This window comes from Oncorhynchus mykiss, chromosome 1 (genome assembly GCF_057628025.1).
Source record: "Oncorhynchus mykiss isolate SJ-2025 chromosome 1, ASM5762802v1, whole genome shotgun sequence".
Taxonomy (NCBI): Eukaryota; Metazoa; Chordata; class Actinopteri; order Salmoniformes; family Salmonidae; genus Oncorhynchus; species Oncorhynchus mykiss.
This window is the reverse complement of record NC_143022.1, coordinates 10,190,366-10,205,799: the sequence shown is the minus strand read 5'-3', so window position 1 is coordinate 10,205,799 and position 15,434 is coordinate 10,190,366. Positions and strand designations below refer to the sequence as shown.

Sequence of the window (15,434 nt, the reverse complement as noted above, 5' to 3'; positions counted from 1 at the left end):
TCCCTCTGGAGAAAAGGAGCCATGAGATGTTGTCATCGTCTCTGCAACGAAAGACCATCCAGCATGCCATCAATTTACATTTTAACTCATTTATCAGACACTCTTATCCAGAGAGACTTACAAGGAGCAATTAGGATGAAGTGCCTAGCTCAAGAGCACATTGACAGATTTTGCCTCGTGAACTCAGGGATTCTGAACCAGCAACCTATCGGTTACTGGCCCAACCTCTTAACCCACTAGGCTACCACCCAGCCCACAGTACAGTATGTCATAGGTAACAACTCAGAGGAGTACAACATCTTTCCAAATGAATTAGTGGAATGGTAAAGGGATAATGTCTCAGTCTTGACTGAGCAGCAGCCTAAACAGCAGCAGGGCTTACCTGTAAAGTACACAGTAGGGGAAATGTTCTGAGGCTGGTACTCCAGAGACTCTTGAGGACAGAGGTTCTTACTAACATTCTTGGAACCCTGGTTGGTGGGAAAAGGCACATTAAAGCAAACTGAAATGTTTTCGATATCTTAAAGTACAGCATATCAACTGCAAAGAAGCAGTGCAATGCCATGACACAAAGAATCATATAAAAGGTCAACAGCAGTGTTATTCATGAAAGATGTATGTGTACTATACCTTTGTATTGAAGGTGAGGACCTGCTCTCCAGTACTGCTGATGGTATCCCTTTCCAAATCAAACACGCCTTCTACAATGTCACTGGTGGCCACGCTGGTAGCGGACTCAAAATAACATTTAGCAGTGGCTTTGGTGATCATTTGAAGAATGACCATGCAAGTAGAAGTCTTTGGATCGTTCTGGACTGAAACATCAAAGTTTATGTTTTCATACTCATCTGACCACTGTCTCAGGAAGCCCTTCACTGTCTCTTCAGCAAATATCTGGAGAAGCTGAGAGGAGAGCTCCTTGGATATGGCACATTGTTCCTTTCCCCATTTCAGCCTTGAAAGAATGGAGTCTGAAGCACTTCTGGCTGCTGCCAATGTTAAGACCTGTGGAGTGCTGTGGCTGTCCTGAAGGGCTATCACTTTATCCACCAATTCATGGCTGAAAATGTGGATGGTCCAAGTGGAAATGATTTTTCTCAATTTCCTAACAGCAGATCGGAGGTCGTCAAGATGTGAAGCACCCTGTCCATCTTCCTGTGTGTTCTCAACACTTTCCACCATAATGTCCACTACCACCCCAGCAGCTTGCCTGACTTTGTCCACAAAGGTTACAGGAAGTAAGTCCTCTGTGTGAAAGAAGTCCTCAATGATTGTGTTTCTAACAATGGGAAAGTCAATCTGAGCAGGAAACTCAGTGGGGATGGGAGTCCCGGGTAAAGCAAAGTGCCATTTCGACTGCCTTAATTTTGAAGTAGGTGTTAGAGAGATGGAGGAGCGTGAAGAAGAGGTATTTCTTGTATTTTGGCTGTCAGCACTCCTACAACGGATCGTGTCAGTATCCTCCAGCATGGATCCTGAGAGCTCAGTGGTTTTAGGTAGTAATTTGTGAGGAATGTCCACACAGGCATCGTTTCCACCAGGTGTAACACTGCTCTGGTTGACCTCAAGATGGCCGAGACTTGCTCTTTGTGAAGCAGGACTGCTTTGATATGTAAATATTTGGATTGAACCAAGTGTTGTGTCTGATCTTTGAAGATCTTTTCTGAGAAACTCCATAATCTTACTTTGCAGACTGTTGTAGATGTTACGAGCAACAGACCAGATTCTTTTCTCAGAAACCTGTCCAGTGGTGAGCAGGGAGGTTCCAGATACCATGTCAGATGATTGGGTGGTCTGGGTGAGCTCCTGCTGGTCTTTCACCATGGTTTGTATAATATCAGTAGATGTGGTGGATGTAGATACAGACTGGAGGTACTTATCTGTTGTACCTTCCTCCACAATGTTAAATGATCTAGAGAGGACCTCACTCACTCCTTTCTCAGCTTTGGTTTGGAACTCATGACTAGAGCGTTTTTGGAGGCTCTTTGTTGAAAGACTGTGGGAAGATGCAATGCCTTTGGAGGCAGCCGTGCTGCAATCTAGACTTACTGGAGAGGTTCGCTCAGGAGAACCTTGGAGACGTTCAAACATGTCTTCACATGGTGTTGGGGACCTTGACAAGGAGATGTCCTTCAGCTGAGACAGAACACCACCTACCAACATGTTGACCTCAAGGGACATATCAGATATTTTCTTTCCTACTGTGGAGAAGCAAGGTGCATTTGATGCCTGATCCTCGCATGAGGTCAAGATTGTTGAAATGACCTCTTTGGTACTATTGGTCAGTAGAGCCTCGTCTGTTTCAGTCCAGAGAAGTTTTGAACTCTCGCTGACACCCCTGTGTAGAGCCACTTCAAGGTTCAAACTGTGCAAGTGAGGCACACTCTTACTAGCTTGCCTCAAGTCCTGGCTTGCCAAACAAATGTGCTCCTTAGTCCCAAGATGTCCAGAGTCCTCTGTGGGTATATGACTAGACATTCTGCTCAGCATGTCTGACCTCCGCTGATGAATAATGAAGTCCTTTAATGTCTTCTGAATATTGTTATATAAACTAGTGGTAGCAGACCAGATCCTGCTCTGTAGCTTTTGTGCATTTTCCTGGAGGTCAGGTTCTCTCTCCTCTACTTCTGCAGGTTGCGCCAAGCTCTGCAGGTCTTCCACAAATGTTTCAATGATGCCAAAGGCAGCAGAATCCGCACAAATATCCTTTGACCATGTGTACTGGTTTTGAATGGAACAAGACCTGGATGCTACAGAATAAGCAGGCTGTGCACTAGTTAAGCTACTGGTGGACTTTTTAACTAGGAACTCACTCACTGCTTGAGTGGCATTTCTCTTAAATTCCTCACTTGAGAGTTTTCTAATACAATCTAACAGACTGGTCAAAGAAGCTGTGGCCTTACTTCTGCTGTCCTCAATTTGACAGGGGAACTCACATACTATTGGTGATGAGGCCCTGGAATGGGCAATATCCCCAAGCTGAGCCAGAACACCCTCTACAAATTTCTCTCTCTCAATAGAGAAGCCTGATCCTTTTTCTCCAACAGTGTACAGGGCGTCCTCCTTTGACATTTCAGTCTTGTACAAGACCAGAAGCTCTGAGATGACTTCTTTGGTGCAAGTTGTCAGAAGGAGCTTGCTTTCTTCTGACTCAGTTTTTGCCCAAATAAGTTTTGAGCTCTCACTTAGGCCTCTTTGTAAAGTAACTGCACCAGTGGACTCTGGCAACTGAGGCTCACTCTTACTGGGCCTATATTTCATGTTTAAGCAAGGAAGTGGAACTGTCTCCTTAAACTCAGCATTTGTGATGTTGTCATCAGATGTGACAATGCTCTTTAAGGCACATCGCTGAAGCTTGCTGAAATAATCTTTCAAGTTGTTTTGGATGCTGTGGTAAATGTGAACAGCAGCAGACCAGGCACTCTTCTGTTGGGGACTCTCTTCAGATTCAGCCAAGGACTTCATATCTGACACGAAAGTCTTAACAACTACTGACGCTGCTGAGCCCACTGGGTGAATTGACTCTGTCTTTACAATGCCAGACAATGTTTGACCTGATACAGCACCTGTTAACTCAGACTGAATGACTGAACTAGGAAAGCTCAAACTACTGACTTTTTTGTCAAGAACTCCACTCACTGCTTGTATTGCTGATGTTTGAAACTCCCGGCTAGAGAGTTTTTGGATGCTCTTAGATGTGAGCGTGCAGGAGGAACCAGATTGACTAATATTGTAGCTGCTCTCGTATTTGCTTATCAGGGCATCAAGATCTTCAATGAAGCCAACATGCGATGCCAAAAACGTGATCTTGTCCTTCAGATCTTCCAGCAAATTCTGTTTGTTCTCGTCAACAAAAGCCACCATTGTGTCAGAGATCATGGTCATGACTTGCCCTGTTAGACTCTTGCTCTCTTGGTCAACTTTTTCAAGTTTAGCAGCCAGCTCTCTCACCATGCTCTCAGTCACCTTGGTCTGTGAGTCTCCCCTTACCGGTGTCACTACAGAGGTTTGGCTAGCGGAGGCACTCTTAACGACCACTGATAAGGCCGACTTGACATCTTTAGCCAACTCTGCCATTACAGCAGGGGTTAGCATCATAGAGCCTGCACTTCCAGATGGAGAATTGGACATGCATGCAAGTTTGGAGAGAGAACCTTGCAGGCTGTCCTGTACACAGGTGACAAGGGTGTCCTCTGAGACACCTAAGAGGACTTGTAGCGTCTCAGAGTTGGTTGTTTTCTTCTGCACATCAGACAGAGAGGTTAGAGTCCTTGGGGAAAAAAACGCAGAAATCATCAAAGTCAAACAAATAATATGTAAGGCTGTGATGCACATTCAGTGTGTCAAATACATCTGCACCATTGAAAACAATGAGGAAAACGCTGCTGTTTCTCTGAGAAAAAACCTTAGTGTGATGTCAGCCTAACTGCTTAATTTCTAAAGCCCAATAAAGTGTATTTTGTATAAGTCATTTGTATTGAAACTGGCCTGTAGATATCTATCTATCCTGGCAATATCTATCCTCTACAAAAATCCAAATTGCTATAAACTTCAAATACTGTAACTTCTAATAACTTCAAGGACAATCATAAATACAAGGCAGTTTGAAGAAATGTTAAAGGGAAATTTCTAAATGTTTCAACTTCATATTCATCATCTCCAGCACCACCCCAACATCAGCATATGTGAAAAATTGTAATTTCTATGTTTTGTAGTAAAAAAAGAAAGAGGAAGATAAGTGTTTTCTATGACATCATCAACCAATTAGTAGGCAATGCCTACTCATAATTGGTTAAAATCACACGATGCACACTGATGATGTCATTAGAATCTAGAGCTGAGCATTTAACTAGACCGACGTCGGCTCAATTATTTGAATTCCATATAGTTAATTTTTTTCTTCTTCTGTGAGCTCGATGCTCAGTTTCTGTAGAGATAAATCAGATCAAGCACGAACTATGCAATGTAGTAGGGAGTTGTAGTTTCCAACAGGCCAATATTCTACATAGTTTAGCACAGAAAATACGGCAATTAATTCCCATAATCCATTGCACGCCCACTTGCTTGTCCACTCTGTGTGGAGCAGATACGGAAACCTCATTGACTGAGACGGAGAGACAAGAGAATGCATGAGAGAGATAAAAAGCAGTTGCGTTGCGAGGATCCTCTACCTGGAAATACATGATCTAAGTGATTGACAGTTGGTGTTCAGCGGTCATAAAAGTAGGTCTTATTTACTTAGAAGAACTACTAAAATAGTGATTTTGTCAGACAGGATAAGCAGCAGCTCTATAGAGATGAGTTGATGACTTGGAATGAAATAATAAAGTCATCAAATAAATATTTTATATGAGAAAGTAAATGATGGTTGATAAGTCATAAACAGTAATGGACAGTCACTACCATCATGGGACTTTTATTCATTGTTTTATTATGTGTTGTTACAGCATTCAACACACATAATCCATAGTGCATTCAATGTCTAAAAAAAGTATTGAAATCCAAAACCGTGATTATTTTTTAAATATTTGAATGGAAACCAAACCAACCTCAAAAAGCACTAATTTCTCAGCACTATTGAAAACAGTTACGTCCCTCTATATTTTTTTTACTACAAAGCATGGAAATGTGTAATTTTCACATATGGTGATGCTGGAGATGAATATGAAGTGGTTAAATTTCCCTTTAAGAACATACCTCATGGCCCCCTTGGGCAGGTAGCTTCCACTGCCCAGACTGCCCTTAGTCAGGTAAATCTCCTTGAACTTAAGTTGTGATTCCTGCTCTTCTTCCTCTTCCTGCTCCATACAGTTGGAGGAAGGGTAGGGAGTCGGGATGCGAAAGCTATTGTAAGACTTTCGACTGCCTGGCCTCTTAGGTACACCAGCCTCAGTGAATCTCACGCGGGACTTGGTGTTAGTCTTATCGTCTAACAGACTGGTGAGTGACGCTGTGAGAGATCTCTGTGACAATGGAGAAGAGGCAGCATCTTGGATGCCCAGTAGTTCGTAAAGACCTGGGATGATGATCTGCATCAGCTTGTCCGATAAAAACTGGACAATCCTCAGACACAAGCCGGCAAGCTGTTGTTTTGTCAGCTGTATTCCAGAAACAGAAGAAGTGTTTTAAAATGTTGCATAGTGCGTCTTTCAAAAGCTTATGAACAAGGTTAAACATTAGGCAGAGTTTTCATGGTAATCTGATTAAATTGTCAGTAACATGATCTTACCGGGTCAAACATGCCCTCACGAATCCCCCTCCATTGCCTGAAAACAATATTGTTATAAATGTTGTCATATCAGGATGCGTGGCAGAATTGTTTTTATTTAATTATTTGCCTGATCGTGAAGTTATACCTGCTTTGTGTCAGTTGTTTTGGCAAAATTGCAATGTGACAACTTTTCTAGCACTGAACATTTTTTTCAGATTGATCAGTTTCTAATTTGATCCTATTTTCTTGAAGGTGTGATAGTACCAAAGAAAACAGAACATACTTCTCAGTTAGGTTTTGAAGGAAGTCCATAAGTGTCAGATGTTCCACATTGTTGAGCTTTCCCTCTTCTGTGGTTTCCATCACTGAGGTTGCTCTGCTCCTGGTACAATTGCTCTGCTCCTGGTAGAGATGTAATTATATTGCAAATAATCAAACTTAATAAACAACAAATATCATACTGAAATAATTATTAACTGTTAAAGAGTGGAGGAGCATTGGCAACGTTGGGCCAATTAAACAACTGCAACACAACAGAGATGGTTGTGGTACGTCAACATTGCCAATGATAGCATCACTATAACATTTTATTGGATTAATGTTGTAATATGAAATGACAAGGTCAACTTACCATCTCATTGACAGCTTCAGAGGTTAGGTGGTCATCCATCACACAGACAGGCAGGTCTAGAGACTGGGACAAGGCTCTATGGTCATAACCAGGAGAGAATGGAAACATCAGAGCAGTCCCAATGGCAGAATCTAACCACTGTCTTCATGTAGAAAAAGCGAATAAAATACTGGTTGATGAGCTAGCTAAATTAGCTAGCAAGACGGGTATGACCGTTAACAGCGTGCATGCACAAATGCATGACGACACTTTGTATCTCAGTGAAGCAGGCATGCAGAACGAGATCGCCCCACCAAGCCAGATAGTAGAGGGGTGCAACAACGCCGGGACACAGAGGCATAGCTCATACAATTATATTTTGTTCCAGTCAATGACAATACATGTTGAAAAATAAATACCTGTGTCAAATATATGGCATCGCATGCTAGTGCAAAGATAGCTTGCATGGATTTTTAAAAAATCCGGTGACCACTAGATGTCCTCGTATATCCACATTTAGATCAACTGTACTTGATTTTTCATCAGTACTGTGAATGACAAGCCCACTGAATCTAGTTTAATAATCTTTATACTCAGCAGGTAGAGGCCTAGGTACTTCAAATCAGTGCTTAATTTGAGCAGGATCATGCCAGAACAGGATCCGGCACCGTTCCGTTCTGGACTGTTTTGTTCCGGAACCTATTTGGCCGAATCCGGTACCTCTCGTGCCATGAAAAATCATTTTCACTTTTTGCTATTTAACAATTATAATAAAAGCGATCAATGTTCATTCGAGTTGCCTCTGTAACAGGGTTATATTGGTGATTCCCCTTGCCACTTTATTGTTAAGCCAATGGGTTTTTGGTTTGAGTTTGTCTTGCCTTCACCTACTCAACGTGGCATCTTATTGGCTGGTTTGAATAGCTGCTTACGAGGGGTGATGTTCCAGTTAAAATCGTCCCAGTGAACAAGCACCAAACCAGCGGTAAGTTGTTGGTTGCAAAGCACTGTACATCAAAAGTGATTTTTATACTTTCAGGTGATTTAAATGTTAAATTTATATCAAATTGTTTGTAAATGTTATTCGAACATCACACATAAGATGCAGCGGTTTTTGGAGAATATTTGTTGTGCATTTTGTTGTAGAGAATTCCCGCCAGTACTAGCTAGCAATTTACTGAGTCAAGTTAAGGAAATACTGCTGTCTGTTCAGAAATAAATTAAATCATTCAGAATAGCCTAATACGTCATGAGAAACCCTATAATTTAGCTACAGAGGACCAATAGCTTCTTTTTTAAATAGCCTAGCTGCGGATTGTAGCCCAATAACAAAGAATAGCCTACAGTCGGGAACGCGAGGCAAATCTGTCAGTGAAAAAACAGCAGGCAGACAAAACAGGCCTTTTGCAATATTTCAAATACAATCGAGGGAAAACACAGGTTGAAAAGCAATGACTCTTGCTGAAAAGATAAGACTATGCTGTAGACTACCAAAATATTTGATCAACTCCCAAACATTGTTTTACAAAACAGAGAGAGGGAGAGATAGGCTTTTGACACGAGCGCATCGACAATCTCCAGCGAGTGAGCTGCGCATCATTGGGTGAGTCAGTGAAACTGGAAAGCATTTTTAGGACTAATTTCCTCCTCATATTGTAGCCTACTATATGTTTCTCCACAAACCTAGGCCTATAGGCTATTGATGGATTCAAGACAAGGTCGTTTTTATTGATCTCAGATACTAAGTTTGTCAGTGTCAAAGTAGCCTGCCATTTCGATCATTTGTGCGGATTAAAAAAAGATAATGCCAAAGTCTCCAGTCATGTAAAAGGATGTAGAATTGCACGAAATGCGGTTTTAAAAAGGCCAACACTTTCCCGGACCCTAGGCTACTAAAAATGTTCCCCATGTGTGCACCTTCTATATGTGTGCACCCAAGTCCATATGGGAGTTGTAGCAATGGGACAAGACTGTAACTACCAATTGGATACCACTAAATTGGAGAAGAAGAAAAAAGAAGTCACCTTGGGGGTTTGTGGTATATGGCCAATATACCTCCGCGTTGCGTTGTGCCTAAGAACAGCCCTTGGCCGTGGTATATTGGCCATATACCACACCTCCTTGGGCCTATTTTCTTAATTGTACACAATTGGACACTTACAATTATTGTATGGTAAACATTGACATCTGTCTGGGTGGAACACCTTCCATAATGGGTGTCTGTGTGGGACACCCTCCATTACGGCTCCATCAGTGTTGAGCCCTCTCATTCTTATTGTATGGGACACTCAATTACGGCTCCTTGTGTTTCCAATTTTCTTCCTCTGGCAGGATTACTTCCACGTGCAACTGTCAGACGACAAGCAGGTGAGGCACTTCCTGGAGCTGAGCTATGCTGGTGCCATCCTTCGGGACAGCTGGGTCCTGACAGACGTTGGCATCACCCCTAGCAGTGCCATCTGCTGCCTGCTGAAGGTACCAGCCGAACACCTAGCTGTTTCTACCCGTGCTTGAAAATGCATATCAAAGTGAGCTGGCTATTGCTTGAAACAGCTTCATACTATCATTAACATAAAGTGTTTCAGATATAGTGTGGTAATATATAGTATGGTTATATAGTATGGTTAAATAGTATGGTTATATAGTATGATTATATAGTATGATTATATATATTATGGTGATATAGAGTGTGGTAATATATAGTATGGTTATATAGTATGATTATATAGTATGGTTATATGGGGCGGCAGGGTAGCCTAGTGGTTAGAGCGGTGGACTAGTAACCGGAAGGTTGCAAGTTCAAATCCCTGAACAGACAAGGTCGTTCTGTCGTTCTGCCCCTGAACAGGCCCACTGTTCCTTGGCCGTCATTGAAAATAAGAATTTGTTCTTAACTGACTTGCCGAAAGGTAAAATAAAATAGTTGTAGGTGACCAAATACTTATTTTCCACCATAATTTGCAAATAAATTCATTAAAAATCCTACAATGTGATTTTTCTGGATTTTTTTTTCTAATTTTGTCTGTCATAGTTGAAGTGTACCTATGATGAAAATTACAGGCCTCTCTCATCTTTTTAAGTAGGAGAACTTGCACAATTGGTGGCTGACTAAATACTTTTTTGCCCCACTGTATAGTGTGGTGGTATATAGTATGGTGATATATAGTATGTTGAGGTCACCCTGCTTGAGACTTAAAGTAATATTGCCCTTGCTCAACCAAGACCATGGTTATGGTAGTGATTGGTTAGTAAGGACACTGCTTTGTGAGTGTGAAGTGTTGTTGTACAGAGCTCCCTGGGTACATGTCCAGAGCCAGACAGGGACAGAACTCACTCTGTTCCACAAAGTTCTGTGGAAGATTTGCTAACAGAGGAGAGTGGTTATGTATCTAAGTACAAATGTAACCATCAGAATAATGTTTATTTGTGTTCCTTACTCCTTACTTACACATTCCATCATTGACATAGTCAAAGCCAGACCTTCTGTCTGTCTCTCCTTCTTGCTGGTTGACTAGAGTGGAAATCTATAGTATTGTATGGTTGACCTGGGATAGAGCTGAAATGTGGCCCGATGTAGTGTTGCCTTTGTACCAAACACCCTTACAGTCATAAACCTTTTCCCCATGTAATCGCCTCGACCTCAGTCTGGTGTTCGCTAACAGTATCTGAAGAGTCTGTTTACCCAGTGGTGTATAGTACAGCAGAGTACAGCAGAGCACAGTATAGTACAGTAGAGCACAGCAGACTACAGTAGAGCACAGCAGACTACAGCAGAGTACAGCAGAGTACAGCAGAGTACAGTAGAGCACAGCAGAGTACAGCAGACTACAGAGCACAGCAGGCCGTATAGTAGGAGAAGAAGAGGCCCTTTGGGTTCATTGAAATACATATTCATAATATTTCTGTTAACAATTTAATCTGCACCCAGATTAGTCTTCAATTTAATTTTCACCCAGATTAGTGTTCAATTTAATTTACACCCAGATTAGTGTTCAATTTAATCTGCACCCAGATTAGTGTTCAATTTAATCTGCACCCAGATTAGTGTTCAATTTAATTTTCACCCAGATTAGTGTTCAATTTAATTTACACCCAGATTAGTGTTCAATTTAATCTGCACCCAGATTAGTGTTCAATTTAATTTTCACCCAGATTAGTGTTCAATTTAATTTTCACCCAGATTAGTGTTCAATTAAATTTTCACCCAGATTAGTGTTCAATTAAATTTTCACCCAGATTAGTGTTCAATTTAATTTTCACCCAGATTAGTGTTCAATTTAATTTTCACCCAGATTAGTGTTCAATTTAATTTTCACCCAGATTAGTGTTCAATTTAATTTTCACCCAGATTAGTGTTCAATTTAATTTTCACCCAGATTAGTGTTCAATTTCATTTTCACCCAGATTAGTGTTCAATTTCATTTTCACCCAGATTAGTGTTCAATTTAATTTTCACCCAGATTAGTGTTCAATTTCATTTTCACCCAGATTAGTGTTCAATTTAATCTGCACCCAGATTAGTGTTCAATTTCATTTTCACCCAGATTAGTGTTCAATTTAATCTGCACCCAGATTAGTGTTCGATGTGATAGAACAAAACTCAGTACAGCACATTAATTAGAAAATGTTGTTACAAGTTTGAGCCACGAGATGGTGGTAGATTATAAATTTAAATAGCATGGACCTTTGATTTGTCTCTGGATAGAAATTGCCCTTGGGCACAGATCTAGGATCAGTTTACTCTCACCAAATCCTAACCTTTACCATTAGCAGTAAAAACACAAACCAGACCTAAGATTAGTGCAAAGGAGCCACTTCATCTTACCCCTGTAATTATATGACTCCTAACTTATATATACTGAGTGTACCAAACATTAGAAACACCTTCCTAATATTGAGTTGCACCCCGCCTTCTGCCATCAGAACAGCCTCAATTTGTTGGGGCATGGACTCTACAAGGTGTTTGAAAGCGTTCCCCAGGGATGCTGGCCCATGTTGACTCCAATGCTTCGAACAGTTGTGCCGAGTTGGCTGGATGTTCTTTGGGTGGTGGACCATTCATGATACACACAGGAAACTGTTGAGTGTGAAAAACCCCAGCAGCATTGCAGGTCTTGACACAAACCGGTGCACCTGGCAACTACTACCCCGTTCAAAGGCACTTAAATATTTTGTCTTGCCCATTCACCCTCTGAATGGCACACATACACAATCTATGCCTCAATTGTCTCAAGGCTTAAAAATTATTCTTTAACCTGTCTGCTCCCCTTCATCTACACTGAAGTGGATTTAACAAGTGACATCATTAAGGGATCATAGCTTTCACCTGGATTCACCTGGTCAGTCTTTGTCATGGAAAGAACAGGTGTTCATAATGTTTTGTTTACTCGGTGTATAAACACAACATAGGTATTTATGTAAAACAAGTGAATTTACTGAATGTCCATGGTCTTATACTTCAGCGGGAGCCGGTGGTGCGTGTGTTCAGTGCCGTGACGGGGGAGACCCTCTCAGTCTTGGGCACTGTGTTTCTCCTGAGTACGTCTGTGGCCAGGCTCATGACCCTGGTGTCCCAGCAGTGTGGGCTTCCCGTCAGCTCCTTCAGACTGAGCTCTCCCACCGGCCTGCAACTCTACGACTGCAACCGGCTGCACGACTACGCCATTGACCTGGGTATGGCCTTCCTTGTGCAGTAGATCAATGGTCCTCTGGCTCAACACCTTATGGATGTAACATAGAGACAAATGGACTGTATGGAACACATTCTTGGTTCATGGAAACCAGGAGGACAACCTGCATGTGTCTCTGTCTCCCAGGGGCTACTCTACGGTTGGACACCTGGGATGGGTGGGCGGAGTTCCTCAGAGGCTGCTTCCTTGGACACAGACTGACCGTCCAACGACACCTGTCTAGGGAGAGACCTGTGATGAGATCAGAATACACATCTACACACTGAACTGTATGATAGACTTACTATCAACAGTGATGGTACTGAACCTTTATATAGCTTACAATGATAGTACTGACCCTGTATATAGCTTACAATGATAGTACTGACCTTGTATTTAGCTTACAATGATAGTATGATAGCTTATAATGATAGTACTGACCCTGTATATAGCTTATATTCTCGTGTTTTTTTCCTTCATACAATTTTTCTCTTACCCTGATATTTAAAACTGCATTGTGGGAAAGAGCTTGCAAGAAAGCATTTTACTGTACTGTTTTATAACCCACTGTATCTTGTGAACTTGACAAAAAAAACTTGAAACGTGTTATAAATACATTGATTCTGTATTATTCCAGGTTCCAGCTCCGGGTGGCACTCTACATCGCTGCTTCTCTGGGCCACTTGGACCTGGCCGGCTGGCTGCTGGAGAGGGGGGTGCGTGTCATTGAGCCGGTGGGGGTTCACCCTTACCGTGAGTGGTGCCACCAGACGGCCCACCCCGACGTCGCCAAGTGTCCCGCTGTTGCCTCCATCGAGCGCGGCCAGCTCACCATCCTCAAACTCTTTTTCGCCATCAGCGTTCTGACCCTTGCCTGTCGGGGAAGTGTGTGCGTCACCTGGCCACCAAGCTGTGCTCTGTGGTGGTCCTCCCAGGTATGGCCCTGCCCATGCGGACATACCTCCAGATAAAGGTATCAGGGTGATGTCCAAAGCCTCTCGACGTTTGACCCCCATCAACTGCCCATCTCATGTATCCTGCCCGCTCCGCGCCCTGGCATCCCAGGATAAACCTCTTCAACTACCGAAGTTACACCCTGTGGCCACGAGGGATGAAAGAGAGAAGAGGGGATGGGAAGGGATGTGAGGAGGATGAGAGTGGGGATCAGAACAGCAACCAATGGAGGAGCAGAGTCCCGCTCCCGCCCATTTCCAGAGACACCAATCTCAGACCTGTGTTTGCCTCGCCAAATTCCGCCCAGATACTCACCACCTCACTGGAGGCCTTTTCTCCCCACTGCGACCGCACACCCAGAGAAAACGCCATATACTGTTTGGCCTTGGCCAGGTTAGTCCAAGTTTAAATGACAGCTACGGTGAATATGAATATTTCTCTGGAGGTTTCTTATGAAAGGTGTGAATACTGTCAGAAGAAGCCTCCTATAATCAGTGGTGGTGGGGGGGGGGAACACATGTAAAAGCTGTTTACACACTTTTTATTTTATTTTGTTCAAGCATTTACCCACCTTTTGTGGAAGATGCATTGAAAGTAGAGGGAGCGTTACTTCTTTAATCCTGAACGGCAATCAGCATTTACCAGTCAATGGTTTTACCACTACATCACTGCCTATGATATACCCTTATCCTCCCTGAATAGATTTCAGTACAAACAAATCATGAGCCAACCATCATGCTTCGAAGGTATATAGTCAAATCAAATCAAATCAAACATTATTTGTCACATGCGCTGAATACAACAAGTGTAGATCTTTCCGTGAAATACTTTACTTACAAGCCCTTAACAAACAGTGCAGTTCAAGAGGAGTTGAAGAGAATATTTACCCAATAAACTAAAGTAACAAATAATAAAACAGTTGAACTTGTCCAGTGGCCATTTGATTAATTGTTCAGCAGTCTTATGACTTGGGGTTAGAAGCTGTTATAGGTTTACCCTAACAAGTCCTGAAACAAATCATGAGCCAACTATCATGCTTAGAAGGTATATAGTGTCAGTCTTATGACTTGGGGGTAGAAGCTGTTCAGCAGTCTTATGACTTGGGGTTAGAAGCTGTTATAGGTTTACCCTAACAAGTCCTGAAACAAATCATGGGGCGGCAGGGTTAGAGCGTTGGACTAGTAACCGGAAGGTTGCAAGTTCAAATCCCGAGCTGACAAGGTACAAATCTGTCGTTCTGCCCCTGAACAGGCAGTTAACCCACTGTTCCTAGGCTGTCATTGAAAATAAGAATTTGTTCTTAACTGACTTGCCTAGTTAAATAAAATAAAAATAAATAAAAAAATGAGCCAACTATCATGCTTAGAAGGTATATAGTGTCAGTCTTATTGGTTCACCCTAACAAGTTGTTTCAGTATGGGGAGAGGATAGAATGTAAGGGCGCTTCATTAATGTATTGAGGCCATTACATATACAGTATTTCACAATGCTAGGACACAGATTTGGTCTCCTAACCTTGTTCTGGTTGATTGACTCTCTAACAGTGCCTTCACACAGAGACCATGGTTGCAGCAGCTGAATGTAGCGCGGACTCTGTCCAGGAGGAGTGCTCAGCACATTGGGTAGACACCAGGATCCTGGTCATTAGGCAGATTAAACATACTGAAACAAGGAGGGACAACCTGGAATTGTCCAAAAAGGAACTCTTATTTGAGTTTTTATTTTTTACAGTGAACAAGATGAGACTTTGGAACGGATGATGCCTGAAACAATGCGGACGACTTAGAATTTTGTTCCTTTGGATGAGGCTTATAGATATAGTCAGTACTGTGTTTGATTTGTGTGCAGAAAGTTTACAACGGCAGGCAGTGGATTCTCAGTCATTCCTCTCAAGTAACAAAAAATGTATCATATTTCACTGGCTATTTGTAGTAGCCAAATGTGAATGGAATTATTATTATTCTAGAATCATTCAGTTGACTGAATGTGA

The 15,434-nt window shown here is 42.1% G+C and overlaps 1 protein-coding gene across 1 annotated transcript; it reads left to right on the top strand.

The window, feature by feature from the left end:
• Positions 1-7,077: 7,077 nt before the first annotated feature.
• Positions 7,078-13,853, top strand: LOC110519734 (protein ANKUB1-like). Its single transcript, XM_090182725.1, has 5 exons — positions 7,078-7,146; positions 9,153-9,296; positions 12,284-12,513; positions 13,128-13,425; positions 13,752-13,853. The coding sequence occupies exons 1-5, from the start codon at positions 7,078-7,080 to the stop codon at positions 13,851-13,853; spliced, it is 843 nt and encodes a 280-aa protein (XP_090038851.1).
• The last annotated feature ends 1,581 nt before the right edge of the window (positions 13,854-15,434 follow it).